The 22,812-nt window shown below is 55.2% G+C and overlaps 2 protein-coding genes across 5 annotated transcripts in view; one reads left to right on the forward strand and one right to left on the reverse strand.

The window, feature by feature from the left end:
* Window positions 1-9,555, reverse strand: DCAKD (dephospho-CoA kinase domain containing). Of its 4 annotated transcripts, XM_074849106.1 has the most exons (6): window positions 9,130-9,217; window positions 7,132-7,330; window positions 5,723-5,840; window positions 3,583-3,786; window positions 1,601-1,688; window positions 971-1,455 (listed from the first exon to the last, which is right to left on the reverse strand). In XM_074849106.1, the coding sequence occupies exons 3-6, from the start codon at window positions 5,832-5,834 to the stop codon at window positions 1,104-1,106; spliced, it is 756 nt and encodes a 251-aa protein (XP_074705207.1). In that variant the 5' UTR covers window positions 5,835-5,840; window positions 7,132-7,330; window positions 9,130-9,217; the 3' UTR covers window positions 971-1,103. The 4 variants fall into 4 exon arrangements, with proteins under 4 accessions (XP_074705210.1, XP_074705207.1, XP_074705209.1 ...); XM_074849109.1 differs by lacking the exon at window positions 7,132-7,330 and having other exon boundaries at window positions 1-1,106; window positions 9,130-9,555; XM_074849108.1 differs by lacking the exon at window positions 7,132-7,330 and having other exon boundaries at window positions 9,130-9,555.
* Window positions 9,542-22,812, forward strand: part of NMT1 (N-myristoyltransferase 1) — an 18,864-nt gene continuing 5,593 nt past the window's right edge. Inside the window, exons 1-6 of the mRNA XM_074849104.1 lie at window positions 9,542-9,684; window positions 17,005-17,116; window positions 18,455-18,599; window positions 20,907-21,025; window positions 21,570-21,661; window positions 22,320-22,436. Coding sequence (XP_074705205.1) covers window positions 9,557-9,684; window positions 17,005-17,116; window positions 18,455-18,599; window positions 20,907-21,025; window positions 21,570-21,661; window positions 22,320-22,436 — 713 coding nt within the window. The 5' untranslated portion in view covers window positions 9,542-9,556. The remainder of the gene's footprint in view (window positions 9,685-17,004; window positions 17,117-18,454; window positions 18,600-20,906; window positions 21,026-21,569; window positions 21,662-22,319; window positions 22,437-22,812) is intronic.

The following is a 22,812-nucleotide window of genomic DNA, read 5'->3' on the forward strand; positions in this document are numbered from 1 at the left end:
GCAGGTTGCAGAGCCGCAGGGAGCCGGCTGCTGCTTAGCACTTTATTAAAACAAACGTGAAGAGCCAGCACCCGCTTCGCCCCGACTCGTGCTCTCCCACAGGGAAACTGCCGCCAAAGGAAAACTCAAACAGCAGTAAATGAGTTTCAGCGAGGCAGGTCCTGGGTCTCAGCCTGCCCCGGGGATGTATCAGACCCTCAGAGCCAAAGCCAAGGGTGACCCACAAGTGTTGATCACAGAAACAGGGCGCAGGAGGGAGGGTGAGCAGCCAGCTGAAGCCCTAACCCATGGGAAATGAGGTGCTGTCTGTCCCTGGCCAGGCAGATTTAACACATTTCCATTAAATCAACATGAAAGAAGGGGAAAATCCCATGTCTAAATTCAGATTAGCCAGGGCTGTGAGCTAGGAGGGGATCAACCTGGGGACAATGGGCTCGCAGAAACAGGACTCGAGAGGTCACCTATTCCCTCAGCGAAGAGATTGTCCTGGGAAGACATTAAAGTGCCTAAATTCACTGAAGTCCCACTGCACGTGCCCATGGGGGACAGAGGCCTCGTCCCCTCCACGGGCCACAGCCATGCAAGGGGAGCATCTCATCCCACAGGCACAGCTGGGGGGTAAGAACCTGAGCAGGAAGAAAGGAGAGGGGAGATGGTGCCAGAAAAAGCCCCGTTACGTTCACCTTGGGGAGTCGGCAAGGAGACGCCTCGTCCCGCTGTCTGCATTCAGCTGGCAAAGCTCATTAAAAGAGGTGGCCTTTCACTGCCCTTTTCAAACCTGGAAATTCAGGCCTCTTCCATGACAAAAAGAAAAGGTGAATTAAGAGATGAAATGCCGGAGGAGAAGGTACACCAGCCCTCCAAGCCCAACTACAACCGTGCCCGCCGCCAGCCGTGCCCAGAGGAAATCCAGGGAACCCTCGAGGCGGGCGTGCAGCCTCAGGACCTGCCGGCGCGTGCTCTCCCGCTCCCCGGAGTTGTCGATGACGTGAGTCGCTAATTTGCGCTTCTCGTCCAGCGGCAGCTGGGAGGCGATGCGAGCTTCTGCCTCTGCCTGGGACAGCCCGTTCCTCTTCCTCAGCCGGGACAGCTGCGTCGGCGGGTCACTGCCGGGACGGGAGGGAAGGGGGGGTTTGCCTGCCCTCCTCGGCACAAGGGGGAATAACTGAGGTAAAGTGGGGGGCAGAGATGCTCCCCGCTTCATTTTGGGTCCGGCACAGGCATCCTGCCCTCGGATCAGCAGAGCCACCCCTGCAGCGCTGCCCAGGCCGACCCTGCGGCATGTTTTTGGCGTTCCCACGGCCCATAACACCGGGGCAGTGCCCCAAACCCTGCCCCAGCCAACGGAAGGCCCAAAGACAGCGATTTCCCCCGTGCGACAGTGCTGGGTTTGGGGGACACCTCAGTAAGAAGCCCCTCGTACACTGGGATGAAGGAAGGTGTCGCTTCTCCCGCCTACAGAAAAGAGGCAGCGCTGTCGACAGGCTCCACACCAGGGCTGCGGCCAAATCCTCCCCAGAGCGGGAGGGACGTGACGGTCCCCTCCAGCCTCCAAGAGAGGTGGCAGAGTCCTGGCCCTCACGGCTCACACGGCACTTACCAATAAACCAAGACCGTGTATTTCATAAACTTGGTCAATCTGTTGGTCTCGAAGAGCAGAGGGATGTCGAGGATCACGTAGCGGCAGCCTGCAGAAATAACCAAGCCCCCACCCCAAAGGGAACAGCGTCACTCGGATTCCCAAACCCCTCGTGCCGCACACGCACCGTGGCCACAGCTGCTCCAGCAAAGCGAGCGGGAGAGCTCACAGCAACACGGCTACAGCGAGAGGAGAGCAGAGCCTGACTGCCCTCCTCCCTCCCAGAGGGAGGAAATGGTTTTGTTCCAAGGTTCCAGAGGAAAAAAAAAAAAAAAAAAAAAAGAAAAAAACAAAAACCCTAACCTGGATGATCTCAGATCAAAGGTGAAGCTGGAGAAATATAATGAGGAGCTGAAACAAGGAGCTCAAGTGAAAGCGCCTGCGCCTGGCTGGCGAGAGCCGCAGTCACGCCGTCGCTGCCGGCCTCTCGAGGGGAGCAGAGCCCACAGCAGAACTCGCTCTGGTCTCTCACCTGTCCCAGACTTCACCAGGCTGCGGTCATTTGATGCTTCTCAGCTCAGTTTTGTTTCCTTTATGGAAAGCTCTGGCTAAACAGTTCCATTTTTCCAAAGAAATCCTTGCAGACCCCTCAGAGCTGTGACACTGAAACATGGGGGTGCCTCCAGGCACAGCCCCAGGGCCTGACCTCACCAAACCTGGCCAAGTTTGGTTTAAAGTCATCGTCACCAGGCAGAGCAGCCGGCGGAGGAGAGCTCGTAACCACCAGCCGCCCTCCTCCCGGACCCTGCAGCCCACCCCAGGTTCTCCACGTGCCCCCCGCTTCACAAGCACCAACTTCCCCGGCAGACAGCAGCGTCTGGGGACGTGGGGGTACGCCCTGCTGAGCCTGGGGGAGCGGCGGAGGGTAGGGGAAGCTGTAAGTCAGGGCCTCGCTCCCCTGTGTGTCCCCCAGCTGCAGGGACACCTCCAGTTTTGCTGGTGTCCCCCCTCTTTATAACCCGAACTCCCCAATTGAGCTGTCCATGGCAATAAAAGCCTTGACAAAGACATCATCAGCCAACACGCCACCATTTTACCAGCATCTCCGCCCAGAGAGACTTCTTGCTGCCCTACGGTTTGATCGATAAGAGCTTTCCTTACACAGCGATCCTTAGAGACAACATCCAGCTATCCCAAATCATTAAAACCTGACTAATGAGGACAAAGCAGCCTGCTGAAGACACACAGCGCTCTCGCCGAGGGGCAGGACGGCATCTGCCTCCCGAGCCCGCAGCCCCGGGTTCAAGACTCCATCTCTGGCTCCCGGCTTTCCTGCCTGTTGCTTCCTTTGTGCTTTCTCCTCCTCCTCCTCCTCCTCACCCTGCAGCAGAGAATGGCCCCTGCAGTGCCCCAGCACAGGCCTATTCAGCTGTCACAAGGCTCAGCTTTGATAAGCTCCACGAAACCAGACTGACTCTATTAAGACATCCTTCTGTCTACATGGAGACCTCCAAAACAGCTGGTGATCTTATCTGGCGTTTGATTAGACCAAGTTTGACAGCTGTATTTGTTATATTTATCAGGGGAAAAAGCGGGACTTTGGAAACCACAGCTGTCAGCCCATTTCTCACCTTATCAGGACTAAAAAGGCTCCGCAGCTTTCATTGAAGCCTGGGGAGGTTGGGGGCAGTGAAGAATATTTGGCCATTTCAGAAGGTGTGACATTATCCAGCAAGTAATCTCAGAAGAGGCCTCACAATGCTTCTCTCAGGCCCTACAGATGTACTTTAAACCACAGAAGAAGGTGGTGAAGGGCAGCAGTGAAAGGCAGGAAGGAATCCTCCAAACGCCAAGACGAAAGGTGGCAGAGCACAAAGGCCGTCACACAGCGTCGGTTCCCCTTCTTCCCCGTCCCTCTCCCCACTTCAAAACCAAAGGGCCTGCAAGCAGGGACGGCTCCTGCCTGAGCAGGAGTCCCCGTGTGCTGGGACAGGGCCTCTTACCTAGCACAAAGTGCTTCAAGATCTGCTTCAGCATCTCCTTCTGGATCTCCGGGTGGGTGATGGAGTTCAGCAGCTGCCGTTTCTCCGGGTGGGAGAAGATAATGTTTCCTAGAGCCTCACGATTTATCTCTCCATTCTCCAAGAGGATCTCGGTGCCAAAGTAACGCACGATCTGCCGATAGGCCTTGAAGTGGGGCTGCACCACTGATAACGTTAAACAGCCGGAGGTTAGAGCCAGTTCTACAGCACAGTCGGTGTTTGCATCAGCGATCGGCCTCAAATGAGTTTTGTTCATTAAATAACCAAGCTTTATTCTCCTCGGCGGGCAGCACATCTGCCTGCCAGCACACGCTGAACCGAGAGCGGCGCGGCTCAGCGCTGCAGCCCGGCAGACACCTGGCGTCAGTGCTGCAGGAAAGCAGCTGCAGAAAACCCGCTCAGCCCAAGGTCCCTTTGAGGGCTGACACCCGAGAGATCGAAACATCCTCCAAACATTAATTCAGCGCCACAACCCTCCCTCGTGCGTGCTGCTGCTCGGGGTTAGAAGTCAGCAGGGCAGGCGGGGGCACTTGCTGACAGTCCCCAGCCAAGGCACAGGCAGAGGCGGTGCTGAGCCGGTTCCCACTGCCTGCAGGGCCAGGAGCCGGGCAGGCAGATCCTAAAGGGACCAGGACAGCGTCAGCTTTATTTTAGCTGAAAACTTCAGCACTAGGTGAATACAGCCCGGCTGCTACAAGTTGGCTCTGACAGCTACTACGTTTTTTTACTGTCTTTTACCTCTGTCACCAAATTCTTCATGAGAATGGACACAGAAACCTTCCAAGAGATCAATTCCCAACAGGTATTTGCAGGGACTCTGACGTTACATGAGCGTGTAATTTTAAAGCCGCCAAAAAATCACTAACAAAAAGGATGCAGTAATAAAACCATAATTAAAATCAAGCTGAGGCTAACCACAGAGAATGACAGACCATATATAATTTTTTCTCCAAAATCCAGGAACATTGCCACAGGTTGTAACCTCAGGCCAACCTAATAAAAGTCTTTAAGACCAATTTCTTTCTCCCGTGGAATTTGACATCGAGGCAGTTTCAGGATGGGTAAAATCCATATAGTAAACAAACACATATAAAAAAGGAATTGGAGAAAAATGAAGTGATTGGTAGAAAACTGACACTGAGTATCTGTAGTGTTTTCCTATGGCCTCTGAGGGCTTTTAGCACCTCCAGCAAATTTTCTGCACCTTGAGGGGAATTACAGTGCAATAAAATGTTAAGAGCATCACAGCTTTGAACAGCTACAGGGTGAGTTCTTCACCAAACAGCAAAGTGCAGACACTTCAGAATGACACTGCCTGCACCACTGCTCAGCTGCAGACCCGAAACCTTCTGCATACGAAATCAGCAGCCCTTCCTGGAGCAAGCGCTGCTCTCCTCGTTATCCCGGTGGCACGGAGGGATTAACATCTTGTGCCGCATCGCACAGGTAATCAGGGAGAGCAGGGTCTGCTCCAGTCCTGCTGAGGCAACAGATCTGGATTTCTGGGTCTTTTCTGTAGCCAGGGCAGCACATTTTGAGAGCAGCAAGAGGCAGGTGTGCTGTGCAGACGCACAGGCTGAATTCCCTCTGATCCAGGATAGCTGGAGCCTCTTTTTTCTAAGTGCATTAAGGCACAAGTAATTTTGTGGACCAATCTCTCAGTATTACCAAGCAAGCAACATCCAGCACAGAGGGAAATTCTCTTCCAGTGTGTTAGTGATCCCACCGAACGTAACCGAATTACGGGATGGGTGTCCTGGGGCTTAGCAGGGACATGAGATCAGCCGAGGGAACCCGCTTTACAGAGAAACGTATTTATTTTGCCCGGGGTTGGCTTTCAAAGCCGGCAAGCAGTGCACTCCAGGAGAGGGAAACTCAGGGCAAGATCTCCCCAGAGTGTTTATTAGGACATGATTTTATTTTTTTTTCTTTATTAAAAATATATCCTAGTTCAAGTGAGACAACCGCTGCCTCATCGGCTGGGGAAGAGGGAAACACTTCTCTAACGTACCCAGAGCTCCCTCTGCCGTCTGCGCTTCCCCGCATCAATCCCAGTCGTCAGGGGAACCTCAGGGAGAAAGATCAACTATGCAAAACTCACCCTCTCTGGCAATAACATCGGCATCAATCACAGCACAGCCCAGTTCCCGGAGTATGGCCACCACCGTGCTCTTCCCCGACGCGATTCCACCCGAGAGTCCGACCAGGAACATTGTGCTCTGAAATGGAAAGAAAAGAGCTTGAAAACACGCCAGGACAGGGCCGTTTTGTTCATGCTGTGCACATCAAATATTTATCCTAAACAGGCAACTTCATTCAAAGCTCATTTTCAAATGTTTTCAGGGCGTCACTGAGACATTAGCACGATTTTGGCACCCCTCTGAGCTGGCTACCCCTGTGTTACAGGCTGAAAGACAGCATTGGATTATATGAGGCTTCTCTGGACCCTGCTCACTCTGGATGTGCAGCTTGAGCCAGCCCTAAATTCCTCCAGCTGGTTTAGCTGCAGCTCCACACAACTCACTCCCCTTTAGCATCTGCACCCATCGAGCCGCAGGCTCACCTGCAGCACCCTAAATCAGAGGAAATTTCTGGCAGGGTTGCCAAGGGTGACCCAGGATCAGTGGCAAAGGGGAAGAATTCAGACAACATCTCAGCCTGGACCAAGAAACGTGAGGACTGAGAGGGAGAGCCCCGCTTGATCCCTACAGCTGGGGTGTGAGAGGATATAAGCTACCTCTGACATAACTGGGACGCAAAGCACACAAGGCAGTAAGCAAACTGCATCCCCATGATACCTGGAAGCCAGCACGGTCATCGGCAGCCCAACAGACACGAGAAATCAGGGCTCTGAGCAGCAAACTTGTGTCTGTTAGCTTGAACGCAGAGCCTGTGCTTGCTGATGAACTTGAGGCTGGGAGGGCACTGGTAACCCCCCGAGCAGACGACTTCTCTCACAGTTTCTGCACTGAGATCTCTCCCCACTCAGTCCAAACCCTGCAGCCCTCTAGATCCTGCTTGTGCCCTTTCAAAACCAAAGGCTCAGCGATGCAGAGGCAGCTCTGGATGGGAGCAGGGACTCCTGTGAGCAAGCTGGTATCTGCATCCCCAAAAAGGCAACAGCCACAGCACGCTGGGAACAGACACCAGCATCCCCCCTCCAGCCCCCATGGACCAACACCGGCCCCAGCCAAGGGTGCTCAGGGCTTTGTGCAGCCGAGTCCTGCAGATCCCTGAGGACAGAGGCCCCAACTTTCCTGTCACCTTGTCCACGGTGACACCACCCTCACAGGCAGAGCCTGAACCTCCCAAGCCCCAGCTTGTGGCTGTTGCCCCTTGCATCTGAGAAGAAACTGGCTCCATCATCTTTGGCCAAGAGCCACAGGCTGCTAGTAGACACCCTGCAGCTTCCTCTTGCCCAGAGGAAGGGAGACCCAGCTCCCACTGCCTCTCCCGGTGAGTCACATACCCCAAAACCCAACCACCTCAGTAATCATCACTCTGCCTAACCTGGTTCTGACACCTCTCTCCAGACACCGTGGCCACCAGCTCCCAAAAAACTCTGCACACACAGGAACCAGGCACCTACTGCCCACACCGTCCCCCACCAACAGGGACCACGCCGCTTTGCACCCAAGGGCAGCAGTCAGGAACACGGGCCTGCAGGGCGGCTGAAGGTGGGTGAAAACACAGTACTGCTTCCTCTTTGCTAGAAAAAAAAGGCAGTTTTGTCATAACTTGGTCCTACAAACAGGACTCAGACCCACAGTCTGGGGGTGAGGAGCGGGGGGAATAAGTCCTTTGGCAGCTGGAAGCAATTCAGCAGAACCAGGAGTTAGAGCAAAAGCCAGCAGCGTCACAAAGCGACTTTTCTTCATGGCTGCTGAGAGACGACGCCAGCCCACAGCAGCACCACGTGCTCTTTTCCCTTTCAAGACACCAGGCAAACAGATGGGGTTAACTCGAGCAACAACAAGGGGGAATTCAAAGGGAATCAGAAAGGGCACTTATAATAAACATCAGTGCTTTGTGGGAGGCTGACATATATCCCAGGCTTTGCTGCCAAGCGAGTACTCGGTCCCCACAGGGAGCCTTTCCCAGCACTATGGTGGGCTCGGCACAACAGAGGGGCTGTTTATTTATGGCAGCAGGTTAAAATCCTGCCCTCCCTGGCAGGATTTTATCCGACCTCTGCAACCGCCTACAAGGGCTAACGCTGCATGAGGAGAACCAGGCCTTCGGTGCGCTGCCTTGCAGGCGTGGAGGCTCCGCTCATGTGTTTTTTAAAAATACATAAAAATCTCTCCTGCCCATGTAGAGTAAATACAGGGTTTTAACTGCAGTAACCCCGACACTCTGGCCTCCAGCCTCAGCTGGGACTTGGTCCCAAAAAACCTGCTATTTCTGTCCCTCTGGTACATACCTCTGCAGGCAGGCAGCTTGCTGCGAGAATTACTGCAGGGGTAAAAGTGCACTTGGAAGGGTTACTCTAGAAACCACAGCCAAACGGGGTTTGAAAACACTTGTGCTGTCACAGGGCCTGTACAGATATAAGATCCACAGTTCGAGGTATAAATATTTAACAAGCTTGGGTTTGAACTGTACACAAGGGTAGAGAGTCCAGCCTGTTCCTGCAGATGTTACAGGCAGGAGCCAGAAGAAGTTTTCCCCAAAATACACCATTTTTTGGTGTATTTGGTCTGTGCCAACTAAATCAAGCAGAGGTGAAAGCCGAAACACGAGCCACAGAGGCTAGTCAGACTGGAAAACTCCAGTTATTCCTGCTGTGAGGAATGGTGCCCTGCGAGATGTAACCCAGAGCCATGAAGAAGTGGCTTTTAAAGACTGAGGTGCCCAATTTTTCCCTGTATCTTGACTCCTTTGTTTTTTGAGCACAGCACAAGTCAGCCGCCTCAAGCCACCCATCCAGCATGCCACAGGCTGAGGGCAGAGCCAAAAGGCATCCTCCAGCACCGTGCTACACCCAGTCCTCCTCCTTGCTCCCATCCTTGCCTCTGACTGGGGCCTGGCACATTGACAGACCTGGTGTTTGGCTTGAGGAAGCTGCAATTAAAAGAAAAAAAATCACAAAATACATCGCTACCCTGGTGGGGAAAAAAACACCACCACAACTGCCACCATGAACCATCCCCTGGGCCCTTTGGCTGGTACCGACTGTGCTGACAGTCTCTGCCGGACAGGGCCCTGGCTGCATAACGGCGCTGTCCTGGTGGCCCCGAGCCCAGGCCCGGCCGTGGCCACCCCGCGGCCTCCCCAAACCCAGGGTGTCCCCGTAGCTCCTGCCCAGGGCCTGTGACACGGTTGGGGGGTCAGGCCGGGTGGGTCAGGCCGGGCCACCCCGGGCAAGGGCGGGGCGAGGGCGGGCCGGGGAGCGGACCAGGGCCGGCCAGGCCCCGGAGGGACCCCCCGCACCGGGCCGGGCCTGGCCGCCGCCCGCGGGGTGCGAGGGCCGGAGCGGGTCTCCTCATGGTGCCCTCACCCACTCACCCGCTGACCGGCTTCACGCGCGACGCAGTGTCCCGCGCGCCTATTGGCTGGTGGGAAGAGGGGTCCCTCTCCCAGCCAATCGGCGCCGCCCTCCTTGGGCTCGCCCCGCCCCCTCGGGCAGGAAGCGGGTGGGGGCGCGGACACCGCGGCCCCGGCGGGGAACGGGCGACGGAGGAGACGGGCCGTGGCTCTCCGGCACGGCGGGTGGCGCCGCACGGCTGCCCCGGTGCGACCGAGCCCTCCCGCCGCCGGAGCCCCGCCCCGGGACGCCCCCAAGGGCCGACGGGAACTGTAGTCCCGGCCACAGTGCAGCCCGGCCCCCGCATGCCCGCGCAGACTACCAGTCCCGGCATGCCCCGCGGCTCGCCGCCCAATCACGGCGCGTTTTGTTGCGGGGGTGCGGCAGGCGCCGAGGCCCCGTTTCAAGATGGCGGACGACAGTGAGACAGCAGTGAGGCGGCCACCGGCGAGGCCTCCGCGGCCGTCGGCGGAGGAGAACGACCACGAGCACTGCAGCGACTGCGAGAACGAGGCGGAGCACGGCTCCAACCGGGGGTGAGCGGCGGCCGGGGCCGCCCGTCGCGACGGCGGCCGGGCCCATTGAGGAGGGCAGCGGCCGGGAAGTGAACGGTGCCCCGCCCCGCGGGCACACTGATTGGCCGGCAGGCGGCACCCCGCGCTACGATTGGTCGAGCCGCCCGTCAGTCTGGCGGGAGGGCGGGACGCTGGCTGCCTTTCTCGCCAGTTGTGGGAGCGTGTTCTGGAGCTGAGCGGGGTCGGGCCCGTTTGCGGCGCGGATGGGGAACGGTCTGCGCGGTGTCTGCGCGGTGTCTGCGGGGCAGCCGGAAAGGGGCCGCCAGTGCCTTTTTTTTTTTCCAGAAATGAGCCCGATTCGCAGCTTTTCTTGTCCTTGTGTTACGCTGTGTCTCCCCGCGTTCCCCCTGTCCTCCAGCGCGAGTCCCGTCCCGCGGTGTCACCCGGGGTGGTGGCACGGTTGGGCGCGTTATCCTGCTGCCCAGAGCCTGTGGCCTCCCGTGGCCATCCCTGCGCCCTGGAAGAAGCCCGGGGTTCTACACACCCATCCCGTTGTTACCCTAAACACAGCCCCGGGTTTTGTGAAGCTCAGCTGAGGTGGTCTTGTGGTGTGCAGAGGTGTGAAATGCTGCAGTGGCAACGATTGGGCTGGGAGCGGGCACAGGCAGCGAGGCAGGTCCCTGTCTAGGTAGGAAAGCTCTGAAGTCCCTAACGCAGTACCCACATTACTCACTGCCTTAATTAATAAGGCGCAGAGTTGCCTCGCCATGCCTGTGGTTTGCAGGAGAGGCTTTGTCCTCGTTCCTGCTGGCTTTGCATGCAGTAGGGCACGTCAGCGTGTGGCTTATGCCACATCACGTGTTTCCAGAGGTTTCCAGCAGTTTTGCACCTTGTGCTTCACGCACCGGAGCCTCACTGGGCTCCTCTTCCCCCTCACCCTGCTTTCCCAGCCCTGCAAGACTGTTGGCTTGAAGAGCTTTTCTCCCTCCATCAGCAGCTTTCCGTAGGCAATCCCACCTGTCCAGTAACCAAAGTGAATAAAAGGTCATGGAAGAAATATCACAGAGGCTTTTTTTATGACAGCACAGATGCCTGTTTATATTTTATTTGCCTCCTGGGTGTGGCACCGTGTCTCAGTTTAATAGGTTTAGCCGTGCTTGGGGAGATTTTTCTTTTCTTTCCCTCTGACATGATTAGGTTTGTGGAAACCAGAGCAAAGCAGACGGGAGATGCGGTGCTTAATCACCGTTATTTCCCGGCCCAGGGGTTCAGCCTGCCCTTTGCCAGGAAAAGGTGTGTTCTTGAGCCCTCTTCATATCCTAGTGCGGGCATTGCATCTCCTGCAACCCTGAGGAGTTAAAAGTTACCTGCCCTGACTAGGGCAAGCGTTGAAGTGCAACAGGCTAACCAGGCAACCTGGGAAATGTCCAGGAACAAATATACTTAGAGAGTTCAGATCACTTGGGAAATAACATTAGAAGTGTGGATGATGGGCACAGCAATAATGAGCACAAACCAGGGAGGGTTTGGGGCTCTCTGGCAAACCTCCTGCCCCCCCAAAAAACCTAGTGGGGGATCCACCTAGGAGAGAAATGACCAAGCAGTAGGAAAAGTGGTGGTTTTCTTTCTTGATGCACATCGGTTCCCTTGATTTTGTACCATCGCTTTACACTGGGATGTGGGAGTGTTTCTGGTCACCCCAGCAGAACACTGTCCCCAAAAATGAGGCAGGGGAAGTGCTTTGAGCTGCCGGGGTTTGCAGAGCGATGCTTGGAGTCCTGCCTCTGCCCAGTTCATGTTGAGAGTTGCTGGATCTTGGCTCTGAGATTTAAAACATAAAAATGTTACTTAGGGAGAGCAATACTTCCTTTCCTTTTAAGGACAGGAAAGAGGAATTGAGTTTCCTCCACTTCAGTCCAGTGTCAGCACTGGGAAGTGGCTGCACCGCTCTCTGCTGCGGCTGTCCAAGCTGATTTCCCAAAGAAAAAAAATCCCACTTTTGTATTTGTTGCGATTTCCTTTGTGTGGAGAGGGCTTCTGTCATGCCTCCAGTGTCAGCGGAGGATTTATTCCCCTTGTAGATAAAAGACACAGGAAAGGCCGGGACACAGCACGGGCTCTGCTCTCCAGAGCTGCTGAGAGCCCGGTGGCATTTGTCGGTTCAGGGGCAGCGAGTGGAGGTGGTGAGACCAAGGATTCGAGTGTCCCCGCCCTGTGAAACGTGTCTGTCATTGGCAAAACCACCCAGGGAAGCTGTTCGGGTGGGAAAAGTTTGGGGACAGTCCTGTGGCACGAATTGGGTTGTTGCTGGATGGGGCGTGGGGAAAGCAAGAGGCTCTTCTTGGTGGGACAGCGGGCAGCTGCCTGGTTTGGCAATCCCTGCCTGCACTTACACCATGGAGCACGTTCCTGGGACAAGCGCTGTGCTCTAACGTGCCACATTCAGTTTTAGGTATCGTACGGAGCACGGTAATGGCACGCTGTGCTTCGGGACCCGGGCTCTGCCATCTGCAGAGCCTCGCTCTGGCCCCTAATGAGATTAGAGCCTAAGTACCGCGCCCGATTAGCCCCAGGTTTGGCAGAAGGATTTTCCAGTACCTAAATACAGAGCAGGGATCTACTGTGTCTCATCTGACACCTTTCAGACTAGGAAGCGAGGCTGTGTGGTGGAGGAAGTGCAAACCACACAACCCCCTGTCTGAATCTATGTTTCCAGCTGGGTTTTGAGGAAGAACCAGCAGCTTTTGGTACTGTTTGCTGCCTTAGGTGTGAGACAGTCTGAGAGCCCAAGCGCAGTGTTTCGATTTGGGTAACAAAAGACACTTTTTGATTGCTGCAATACATACGCTGTGGGAAATAACTCCCAGTCCCTGCTGTCGAAATCCGCCCCCATGCCCACCCAGAGCTTCCCACTCGGTTTGGGGAGCCAAGGGAGCTGGCCCCATCTGGAGTTGTCCTCCCTTGTGCTTTCCTCCCTCACCTTGCAAAAATAAAGCTCTCAGGTCTGGGAATACAGTGGAAGTGCACGTGGATCCGGGTGATAGATAAGTGGGTGCTGAGCACCAGTTTGTTACTGGATACATCTGGTGTTTCCCAGCCTCCAGAGGGGCTGAGCTGGTGGAGGACAGTCAGTCTGAGCAGGTCTCACCTTGAACAAGCCCATCTGGTTTATTTAGGTACTTCCAAAAGTCTATTTTTGCGGTTGCTCGGGTTATGGGTATTACTTTCTGTGCAGGGGTTAGTGCTGGCTCCTTTCCATCGAACTCGAGGAGCTGTCCGGTGGCGGGGCAGGGGGATTGCAGCAATAGGTAATGGCCACGACGGACGACCATGCCTTTCCTGGGAGAAGGGAAAAGCGTTTTTCTTCGCCAGAAAACAGACCATTGTGATCCCGAGGGTAATTGGAAGACGTTTCACGTAGCGCAGCCAACGCACCCTCTTCCACCCTCTTTATCTCTCAAAGCAGCTTGGGCTGGAAAGGAGATACGGGAGGAAAAAAGGCGTAAAGCATTTAGCTGGGAAGGCTGTGGGCTGTCGGGCAGGAGCTGGCCTGGTGGTTAACCCTTCCTGGGGGGTGAAACCAGCTTCAGCCCTCACAGCTTCATGGGATGCATCGGCTGTGGTAGCTGGGATTTTGGATGGTGGTGGCTTGTCCCAGGGCACTGGTGAGGTGTTGCCATTAATTTAGGGAGAGTCCAAGGGGCTGCAGCTACACTGGAGCATGAAGAAGATACTTGCTTTCCTAAATGGACTTTAAAATAGAAAATACTTATTATTGCTTCCCTAGGTGTAGCGAGTTGGACCTTTGGGTTTTCCAGCATTTTCCTGCATGCTGGCGACTCCTCTTGTTGGGTTGGTTTTTATCCTGGCTGAAGTAGAGCCCTTCCCCATGCCACAGCACCTGGGAATGCAAAACCTCATCCCACCTTATGCCACCCTGATTTCTTCCAGGTCACGACAGCTTTGCTCATAAATCAGGGAGGATTTTTCTCAGTGCTTTTACCTGTGAGCCCGGTGTGGGGGTGAAGTGATATTGGTTGGGCTGAACTCATTAGCGGCAAGCTGGGAGTTGGCAGCTCTGATTTATGAAGCAAAGCGATGCCAACTGCATATGCAGGGGCTGGGAGGATTTTGTTTGTCACATCTGACACCTGCAGCATCCTGACGTGGAGGTGACCTGGGAAAACGTGTCCATCTCCTTTGGAAGGGGCAGCTTCCAGCGTCTGCCCTCGGATGTGCTCGCAAAGCCACCTCGTGCCGTCAGTTTTGGTGTTAAAATTGGTAAGAAGTCAGTTGTGTTTATTGCAGCTCCACGGTGGATGGTTTGGCTCATCCCAGGACCTTGGTGTGTGGCTGACCTGGCTGGTTGGGGATCTGCCAGGTCTCGCCCGTGCTCCTCCATGAGGAGTTAAAAAAACACCCCATCACGCATTTGTCACCAAAATCAATAGCGGTGTCAGCAGCGCTTTGCTGTAATTACTTTTGCTGTCATGTCAGAGCTCCCAGCTCCCCGGGTGGAGGTAAAGGCCTTTCCTGGTGGTGAGAGGAAAGGTGAGATGTCCCCCCCCAGGGACGGCTCAGCAGCGCTGCAGGATGCTGATCCCCTCAGAGCTGCAGCTTCACGGCTGCTCCTCTCTCCGCTCTGCTGCAAGCGCTTAATGCACTTCTGGAGAAGAGGGGGGGCTTCTCATCGAGCCCCTTTTTGTGGAGCAGCTCACCCTGCTTCTTCCCTGTGCTGATGAGCAAATGCTTTCTGTTTCCTGGTGTTTCACATGGGACTCTGCTGATAGACGGGAATCCTTTTCCCCAGCAAACGCTGTCTGCAGAATCTCTGCTACCGTTGAGGTTTTGTCCGGAGGAAAGCCCTCCCCATCTCAGCTGCTCCATGTCCTGCAAACCAGACGTCTCTGCTCCGCAGGGTGACGGCTGCCCATCACGTCGGGTTTCTGCGCCGCAAGCGTCAGTGGCCTCGCTGTCTGCAGACGTCTCCACACCCAGCCCTCCCGGCTTCATCCCTCAAAAAAACATTTCTCTATCCACTTTTCCCTGGTTTCAAAACTCAATTGCTGCTCAGCCCAGGGATTTTTTTTTAAACCTTATTCCCCTCTCGACTCTCTCCTTTTCCTGGCCTTGCTGAAATAAATAGTTGGATGCTGCTCCAACATATTTTCCAGCATGTTTCTTCTTTCTTTTCCCTGCTCCACCCTCTTCACCGCTATCTTGTGTTTGGTAAAGACATTAAGCTGGTCTGGGAGCAAGCAGTACTTGGGGGGTTTCCAGGCTGTGCTGGTGCTTTTGGTTCACTGTCTGCCTCTGGGCAGATCAGAGCCGTGCGGTTGTCCCTGCTGTGAAAGCAGGAATTGTTTTGGGGGCGCAAGGAAGAAGACGCCCCTATATCATAGAGTAAAAAAAATACTGGCTTGGATCCACGAGCTGAGATTTGGGGAAAGAAGCGGAAGATGTCTACGAGTGCAGAGGAGGGCAGTGAAGCTGGTGAAGGGCCTGGAGAACAAATCCTATGAGGAGAGATTGAGGGAGCTGGGACTGTTCAGTGTGAGGAGGAGAAGGCTGAGGGGAGACCTCATCACTCTACAGCTCCCTGAAAGGACGTTGTAGAGAGGTTGGTGCTGGTCTCTTCTCCCAGGTGATTAGTGACAGAACAAGAGGGAACGGCTTTAAACTGCAACAGGGGAGGTTCAGACTGGACATGAGGAACAAATATTTCCCAGAAAGAGTGGTCAGAGAGTGGAATAGGCTGCCCAGGGAGGGGGTGGAGTCCCCATCCCTGGGTGTGTTTAAGGGTGGTTTGGATGAGCTGTTGGGGGATGTGGTGTAGGGGAGAACTTTGTAGAGTCGGGCTGAGGGTTGGACTCGATGATCCCGAGGGTCTTTTCCAGCCTGAATGATTCTGTGATTCTATGTCCCTGGGCCCAGGGGGGCAGGGGCATGTCCCGCAGCCTCCGGGCTGGTGGAGGGTCCCCGGGGCAGACCCAGTCCCACAGAGCTCATACCAGTTTCTAGCCAGCCCTGCTCTGGTGTGGGCAATGGTGCCTGCCAGTGGTGGGCTCCGTGGTACATGCTGTGGATGTGCTGCTTGATGCAAAGAGCAGCTCCCACCTGGGATTCTCCATGTCTTTCGTCGCTCTGACGTCTCCCTGTCGAGCCAGATGTGGGTTATCCTCAGTGAAAACAGAAGAGGAAAGATGCTGTGGTTTTACTGCAAAACAAACTCGCCGCACTGACAGGGACAGGGCAGAGCTGAGCAATGCTGGTGGTGTACATGCCATCCCCCCAACATGCTTTGCAGAAGACACCTTGTGTGTGTTGGCAGGTGGCAAAGTGCCCCTGGTCCGGTGTTCCCCCCTTTTTCCCTCTTATCCCTCTGCTTGGTCCCGCTCCAGCTGTCTGTGGGGTTGAATTTCCACCTGAGCCGTGACCCTCTCAGAGGCTGTAGCCTTGTTTCGGGGACCATTGGCAGGGAAGCTCCTGGCTTGGGGTGCCCAGCTCTGCAGCAGTAACATTGCCTGTCCTGTGTCAGGGTGTCTCACACGGGTGAGATCACATACGCCGTGCCAGGAGCAGGCATCTCTCCTGTGTTTTGGCATCAGGTCACTGCCAGATTTGCCCCTCAGTGAGGCTGGGCTTGGTGTGGGGTTTCATGCCTGTGGCTGCTTTGGGGTGATCATCCTCTGGATGTCCAGGGCTACCCTGCATCCCTGGAAGGAGGAGTGATGCCCTGGCACAGGCACTTCCCACCTGTGCTCCCACGGAGATTTGCTGCTCAATCTCGATTTTCCAGCTCCAGCATAACAATATAATAATTTCCCAATGTAACAGCCACCCATCTCCCTAGATCATCACCTCTGCAGGTGGGGTGACAGTTGGTGCAGTGTCCTTGGCCTCCAGTCCCTCCGTGGACCTGCTGCAGTGCCTTATCTCCAAGGCTGGACCAGTGTTTGCTGCTCCCACGTCCATCCTTGGGCTCAGAGAGGAGGAAAAACCCTAAGCTGGGCAATGCTGCTGCTCCATGGGGTGGATTTGGGCACATGGGGCCGAGCAGGGTGATGTGACAGCAAAGACATGGTCATCTGCAGTGTGGGGCTCGCTCCCCACCACTGCCCAAACCTTCAGGGTGGGAGATGTTGGTGCTGGTCCCCTTTTGGGAGCTCACTGCTGGGAGAGGACGCATGGCAGCACCCCCCGTGCACCTTGTATTCCCTCTCCTGGAGACTTGGACTCAGAGCAGGGAGCTTGTATTTTCTTTAGAGAGCTTCAGAAACCCTATAAATGTTCTCCAAAAGAAAACCCCAAGGCTCCAATGATGTTTCTTTTGTTCTCTAGGGGCTTGAGTCCAGCAAATGACAGCGGAGCCAAAAAGAAGAAAAAGAAACCCAAACGGAAGAAAGAGAAAGGAGGAGATCAGCCCGACCAGGCTCAGGATCAGCCGGTGAAGGTAACCAACCCCTTCCTGGCATTGTGGCCCCACGCAGCAACCAGCCCCATCCTGAACCTCTCCGATGTAGCTTAGGGCAAGGAAAGAGTCTCCTGATCCTGGTTTTAGGAACTTGGCTGGTCAAAAAACTTAAGGTTTAGAGTAGTTTCCCAGCCTGGCTCCGTGCATGGGAATTCCCGTTGCTGCAGGAGGTGTTTGCGGAGCACTCCAGGGTAGACGCGGTCCTTGGCTGGATATCCCAGCCAGTTCCTGCGCTGCGGTGAAAGGGTCAGACTGGCGCCTCAGAGTTATTCTTTCCAGACACCAGCTGCCTCCTCACAGGCAGGGAATTGCCACGCTGCCACCTGCCAGCTTCCGTTCCTGCCCGCAGCCAGCACAACAAAAACATTTTCATATTCTTGGGTGACAACAGATGTTGTTGATTTTTGTTTGATTAACGTAAGAACAGCAGCTGGGTCAGAGCAGGGTCTGTCTTTGGCTTTGCCCGATCCTGACTCGCAGCCGGTGCTTCGTGAAGGAGCATGGGGCACTCAAGCTTTGTCCCTCCCAGCGCTGTCAGTCACCCCTCTTGTCCCCTCTGGTCCTGTGGCAGGGGACACACACACAGATCTGCACATCAGCAGAGGCTGTTTAGTGTCTGATGCCCCGTTTCCATCCAAATATTTCTAATATTTTGCTCTTCTGACCGTGCAGAGCATTAAATTGGGCCTTTGAGTGTTTCAGACTAACTTCACTGGGAATCAGGGAGGGGCTGGGGTTGTGAATTCAGCGCAGAGCTGCCCACCCTGCCAAGGTCTGCCTGGGGAGGAGGAGGAAAGCATCCTTCATCTTGACTCAGCCTCTCTGCCTTGTCCTGGTCCGTGGTCCCCAGCGCTGGAAGCTGCAGTTTGCAGATAAGGATCCAGCTTAGATGGAGGAGGCTGAAGCAGTGAGACAAAAGCCACAGCAGAAAGCCCAAATGCTGGATGTGGGTTGACCCAGGGTGTCTCTGCATGGGTGTTAGCCAAGGTGAGGCAGGGAGGTTTGCTCTTGGAGCTCGCAGCACACTCTTAACTGAAGCTTAAAGCATTTTAAGGCAGCTCATCCATCCCCTTTGACCTAGGAGTGCCTAGAAACCAGGTCTAGGTGTGTGGCAGGTGGCTGGTCAAAGAGTTCATCCATCTTGTAGAGGGTTAGAAGAGGATCTAGGCTGCGAAGGGGGTCTCCTGCCCGCTCTCTCCTTCCTGGCAGTGCCCCGAGGCAGGGACAGCTCCAGGTTCCCCTAATAAGGAGCTCAAATACAGACCTGGTGGCTCAGCTCACTCATTTTGTCTTTCCGCCCTCCTTTTCTGCCCCCAGGTGAACTCTTTACCAGCTGAGAGGATCCAGGAGATTCAAAAAGCCATCGAGCTCTTCTCTGTAGGTCAGGGCCCTGCCAAAACCATGGAGGAAGCCAGCAAGAGGAGCTACCAGTTCTGGGACACACAGCCGGTGCCCAAGCTCGGTATGTACAGCTCCTTGTCGTTTCGTGCTCCTTGGGAGAAGCCTAGTGCTCCCCAGGCTGCTCAAAGAAGCTGCTTTCTGGCCAGCGAGCGAGTCCCTGGGTGGCCCCTCACTGCTGTCCTACCTGGGCTTCAGAGGCATCGATGACACTTGTCCACTGCTCAGCGTCAGGGACTGAGCAGCTAGCCCTGCCGCTGGAGAGCTGTGCAGGCAGCTGGGGGGTCGAGAGGGACAAGGAGCTGTTTCAGACATCCAATTTGATGCGTTTGGGCATCACTTAATCTCAGTTTTTAGCCCTTGAACTGGATCTCCCCAGCCCTCTGCGCCCAAGTTTCATGCCGGGTGTCACTAGCCTTCCTCTTGCCAAGTCCTAGGGGACTTGGAGCTAACCAGCTCTCCCATGTCTGGGGGCTGAAGCTTCCCAGCAAGGGATCCTTGGTGGGGAAGGTAACGCGGGGTGAGACGGGGCCAGCTGGTGATGGGAGCCGCTCAGGGAAGCAGGTCCATGTGCTGAGCTGCCACATTGTTGGTTTGCTGGGCTCGCATCAGCCTCTGGCACGGGCAGGCGCTGGGGCTGAGCCAGGAGAGCTGGGAGAGGGGAGGCACAAACCTCGCGAGCGTCTGCACCCCGAGGCTGCCATGCACGTCTAAAGATGGGGAGTGCTGTCTCCTCATCCCCCCTTCCCCCTGCAGACAGCCTGGCTGTGCTTCCCAGCTCTAGTCCTTGCTCCAGCCCTTTCTCCAGTTTGCTCTTGACGCTGTCAGCCTGCGTCAGAAGTGATCTGCTGTCGGTAACGAGGCGTTTCTCAGCGTGGCAGGAGCGCTTGGCAGCTGAGCAGCTCTGAAAGGAAGAGGGGTGTGCTGCCGCAGAGCTGCGTGGCTGGAAGGTGCTTGTTCCCGAGCTAATTGGAGCAAACCTGCAGCGCTCCTAGGGTGCCCGGGATGGCTTCGCTTAGTCTCTCCACCCCTGCATCCCCCAGCAAAATCCATGCGGAGCTCAGGAGAACTAGAGAATGAGTCCAAGCCCATGATTTCTAGATTTACCCGAAGCTTGTCATGGCTTCAAATCGGCTCCTCTTCAGTAATTTCCTTCATGGGGTTGTGTCTGACCCCCCTTGCTGCAAACACTGTATTTGATTCCCTTTTCATGTTGTCTGAGGCTTTTTTTGGTCTCACAGACTTTGCTGGGAGCGATGGTCTCAGCTTTGTGCTGGGAAAATCATAGTGAGATGGCACAGGGTTATGTGAGACAGCAAAGCCTGATCTTGCATTTCATTTGCCTTTTTTCCCAGAGGATCCTGGACATGGCAAATATCATCTCTGCTTGGGTAAACCTGCAGAAGTGTGGAAGGTACCTTCTGGGGAAGCAGAGGCACAAACCAGCCCGCTCCTCAGTACACCAAATTGCTGGCTGTGCTCTGGCTGCCAGCCACTCGCTGGGTCCCAGTGTCTCTCGTGGTCCTTGCTGAGGAGCACGCTCTGGCACACAGCGTTACGTACACGAGGCTATTTGGGGTCGGGTAACAAAAGTACTGTGGGATTTTTGGGACTGGATTTCAGAGCAGTTCAGCACCTGCTCACAACAGAGAGGACGGCCAAGGGTGAGCGTTTCTGGAAGCTGCCCTGGGTGGGTGTGATGGGGGTAGTTCTTGCTCTGGGCTTTCTTCACCTCCCCATTGCCTGGAAACCTTTTCAATCCCCTTTTAAGGGAATTCCTAATTAGCACAGCTTGCTTCTCTTGGCAGCGCTGAAGTGATGCCACTGCATTGACATCCCCAAGAAAGCCGGTGCTTGAACTGACATCTCTTGGCTGAATCAGGGACTTTAGGAGTCAGTGTTTTTTCAACAAAAGTTGTCTTGTTCACTGCAGCTCTTCTATAAGCACAGTGGGAAGGAAACCCTGACGCTTGCCAAATGGCAGGGGCCAGAGCTGGCAGGGAGAGAGCCACCGTCCGATGGAGCGGCTCATGGGAAAGTGAAGGCTGAGACTGGGATTGCGGGGATGGGGAACAATATGGCACCACATGTGGACCTGGAGGACATATCTGTGGCCCTGAAGCTCTGATCAGTTTGGTCACCTCCTCTCTGCTGCCTGAGTGGCTCCACCATTGCCCTGGAAGGAGTTTTGATTCTCTACCCCTGTGTCACAACAAACATGTGGCACGTCCCAAACCGAGTGGGTGAACTGGCGATTCCTCCTGCCTGCTCCAGGGACCGGGGGTGGGAGACATGAGGCACCTTGCTCGCCAGATTGAGGTGTCGTGGAGACTTGGCCTCCATCTTCATGGGTCCTTGATCTCTCTTACAGGAGAAGTGGTGAACACCCACGGTCCTGTTGAGCCGGATAAAGACAATATCCGTCAGGAGCCATACACCTTGCCCCAGGGCTTCACCTGGGATGCCCTGGACCTTGGGGATAGAGGCGTGGTGAGTACAAGCAGCTCAGCACACGTGTTGGGAGGGTGTCTCCATTGCACAGTTGGCAGTTCTGTGCCTGGACTACCAAAGATGGTTTTGGGAACAGGAACATGTCTTTCACCACACCAGGCAACTCTCCAGCTCAGCGGTCACGCCATCTTCTTGGAGTTAGATGGGTCTGACGTCCCCCACCACACAGTTACCTCTCACACATCCCATGTTGACCAGGTTGGCCTGGTTTCTTCATGGGGATGTAAGGTTGCCTGAAGCCAGGAGTTTTCCCTTAGGAAGACCCTCCAGACCATGACCCACCTCCCTGGGAGATGACCCAAGGGCAGCAGGACTTACCTGTGTGTCCTGCTGCTTACCCTGCTCTGCAGTGACACCGGTTCAGCAGCCCAGAGCAGGGGGATGTGCTGGTAGCTGGGACGCGGCTGCATGTGGTGCCCATTGCTGTGGCCACACAAAAAGTATTTAGGGTCCTGTCTGAGGGCAGCTGGAGCGTGTGATGGCTGAATAACGTTCTTAACCTGCTTGATCTCTCCTGCTTTAGCTGAAAGAGCTGTACACGCTTCTGAACGAGAACTATGTGGAGGACGATGACAACATGTTCCGGTTCGATTACTCTCCTGAGTTCCTGCTGTGGTGAGTGGCACCACGGCCGCGGAGCAGAGGGTGTTGGATGCTGGCAAGCCTGATCTCGGTGACAGCACTGCAGCTGCCTTTGCTTATCCTGTCACACTTCTTTCCAAAATCTGCCTTCCCCATCTGTCACCATGCGCGTGTGCAGTGTCCCAGGTACACTGCGAGAGGGGTCTCGCCCAGCCCTGCCTGCCTCTGGCTTCTTTGAGATATGGGAGCCTAAAGCTGTTTTTTTTTTCCTCTTTGTTTTGATCCCATGAGTGTTTGAAAAAAATTCCGGTAGCTGAGGAACTTCTCAGTGCCCTGGAGCCGTAGGATGAAGGCAGCTGCCAAGTAATGTTGCCAGCAATAACACTTGGAAACCTGTTGCAGTGGAGCTGCTGTTTCCTCAGGGCGTTCATGAATCGAGGAACATGGATTTCCTCCTGTGTCACTAGTAAGAACTGGCCTTGGCCACGGAGTGCAGGAGTTGCCCTGGATCCCAGCAGTCCTGCCTTGTCACATCACTGTCACCCTCTCGTCCTCCTGCCTGCAAACCCACAGCTGTGCTGGGCAGCCTGGAGCGGGACATGGGGTGTCCCAGGGCGGGGTGGGGAGGCAGCAGCAGGTACACTGGCAACCTCTGATGGGACGTGACTTCTGAAGTGTGTCTCTTCTCCAGGGCGCTGCGTCCTCCGGGCTGGTTGCCCCAGTGGCACTGTGGAGTCAGAGTTGTCTCCAGCAAGAAGCTGGTTGGATTTATCAGCGCGATTCCAGCCACTATCCACATCTATGACACGTGAGTGCTGCTCGGCTGCATTTCTTGTCCTGCCCCTTGATGGCATGTGGGGCTTCCTGGGAGTGCTGGGGAGGTCTGGCTACATTATCCTCCCCAACCAACCGAGCCAGACCTGCGCTGCTCAGCTGTGGAGATGTTTTGCTGCTTGGAGGAGAGGGTGGGGGATATTTGATGTGGGCAGTGAAGTTCTGTGCAAGGACATCTTGCAGGTAGCAACTGTTTTCCTCAATGAGTGAGTTCAGCTTAGAGCTCTGTCTTACAGAAATCCTCCAGAGCTGGATGGAGACCATTTTCCCTGGGCAAACCTTGGGTAATAGCTTAAAGGAGAGTTCTCCAAACCCAGCCCTTGCCCCTTGGCCTTCCCTGAGGCTTTGAC

This window comes from Strix aluco, chromosome 24 (assembly GCF_031877795.1).
Source record: "Strix aluco isolate bStrAlu1 chromosome 24, bStrAlu1.hap1, whole genome shotgun sequence".
Classification (NCBI taxonomy): Eukaryota; Metazoa; Chordata; class Aves; order Strigiformes; family Strigidae; genus Strix; species Strix aluco.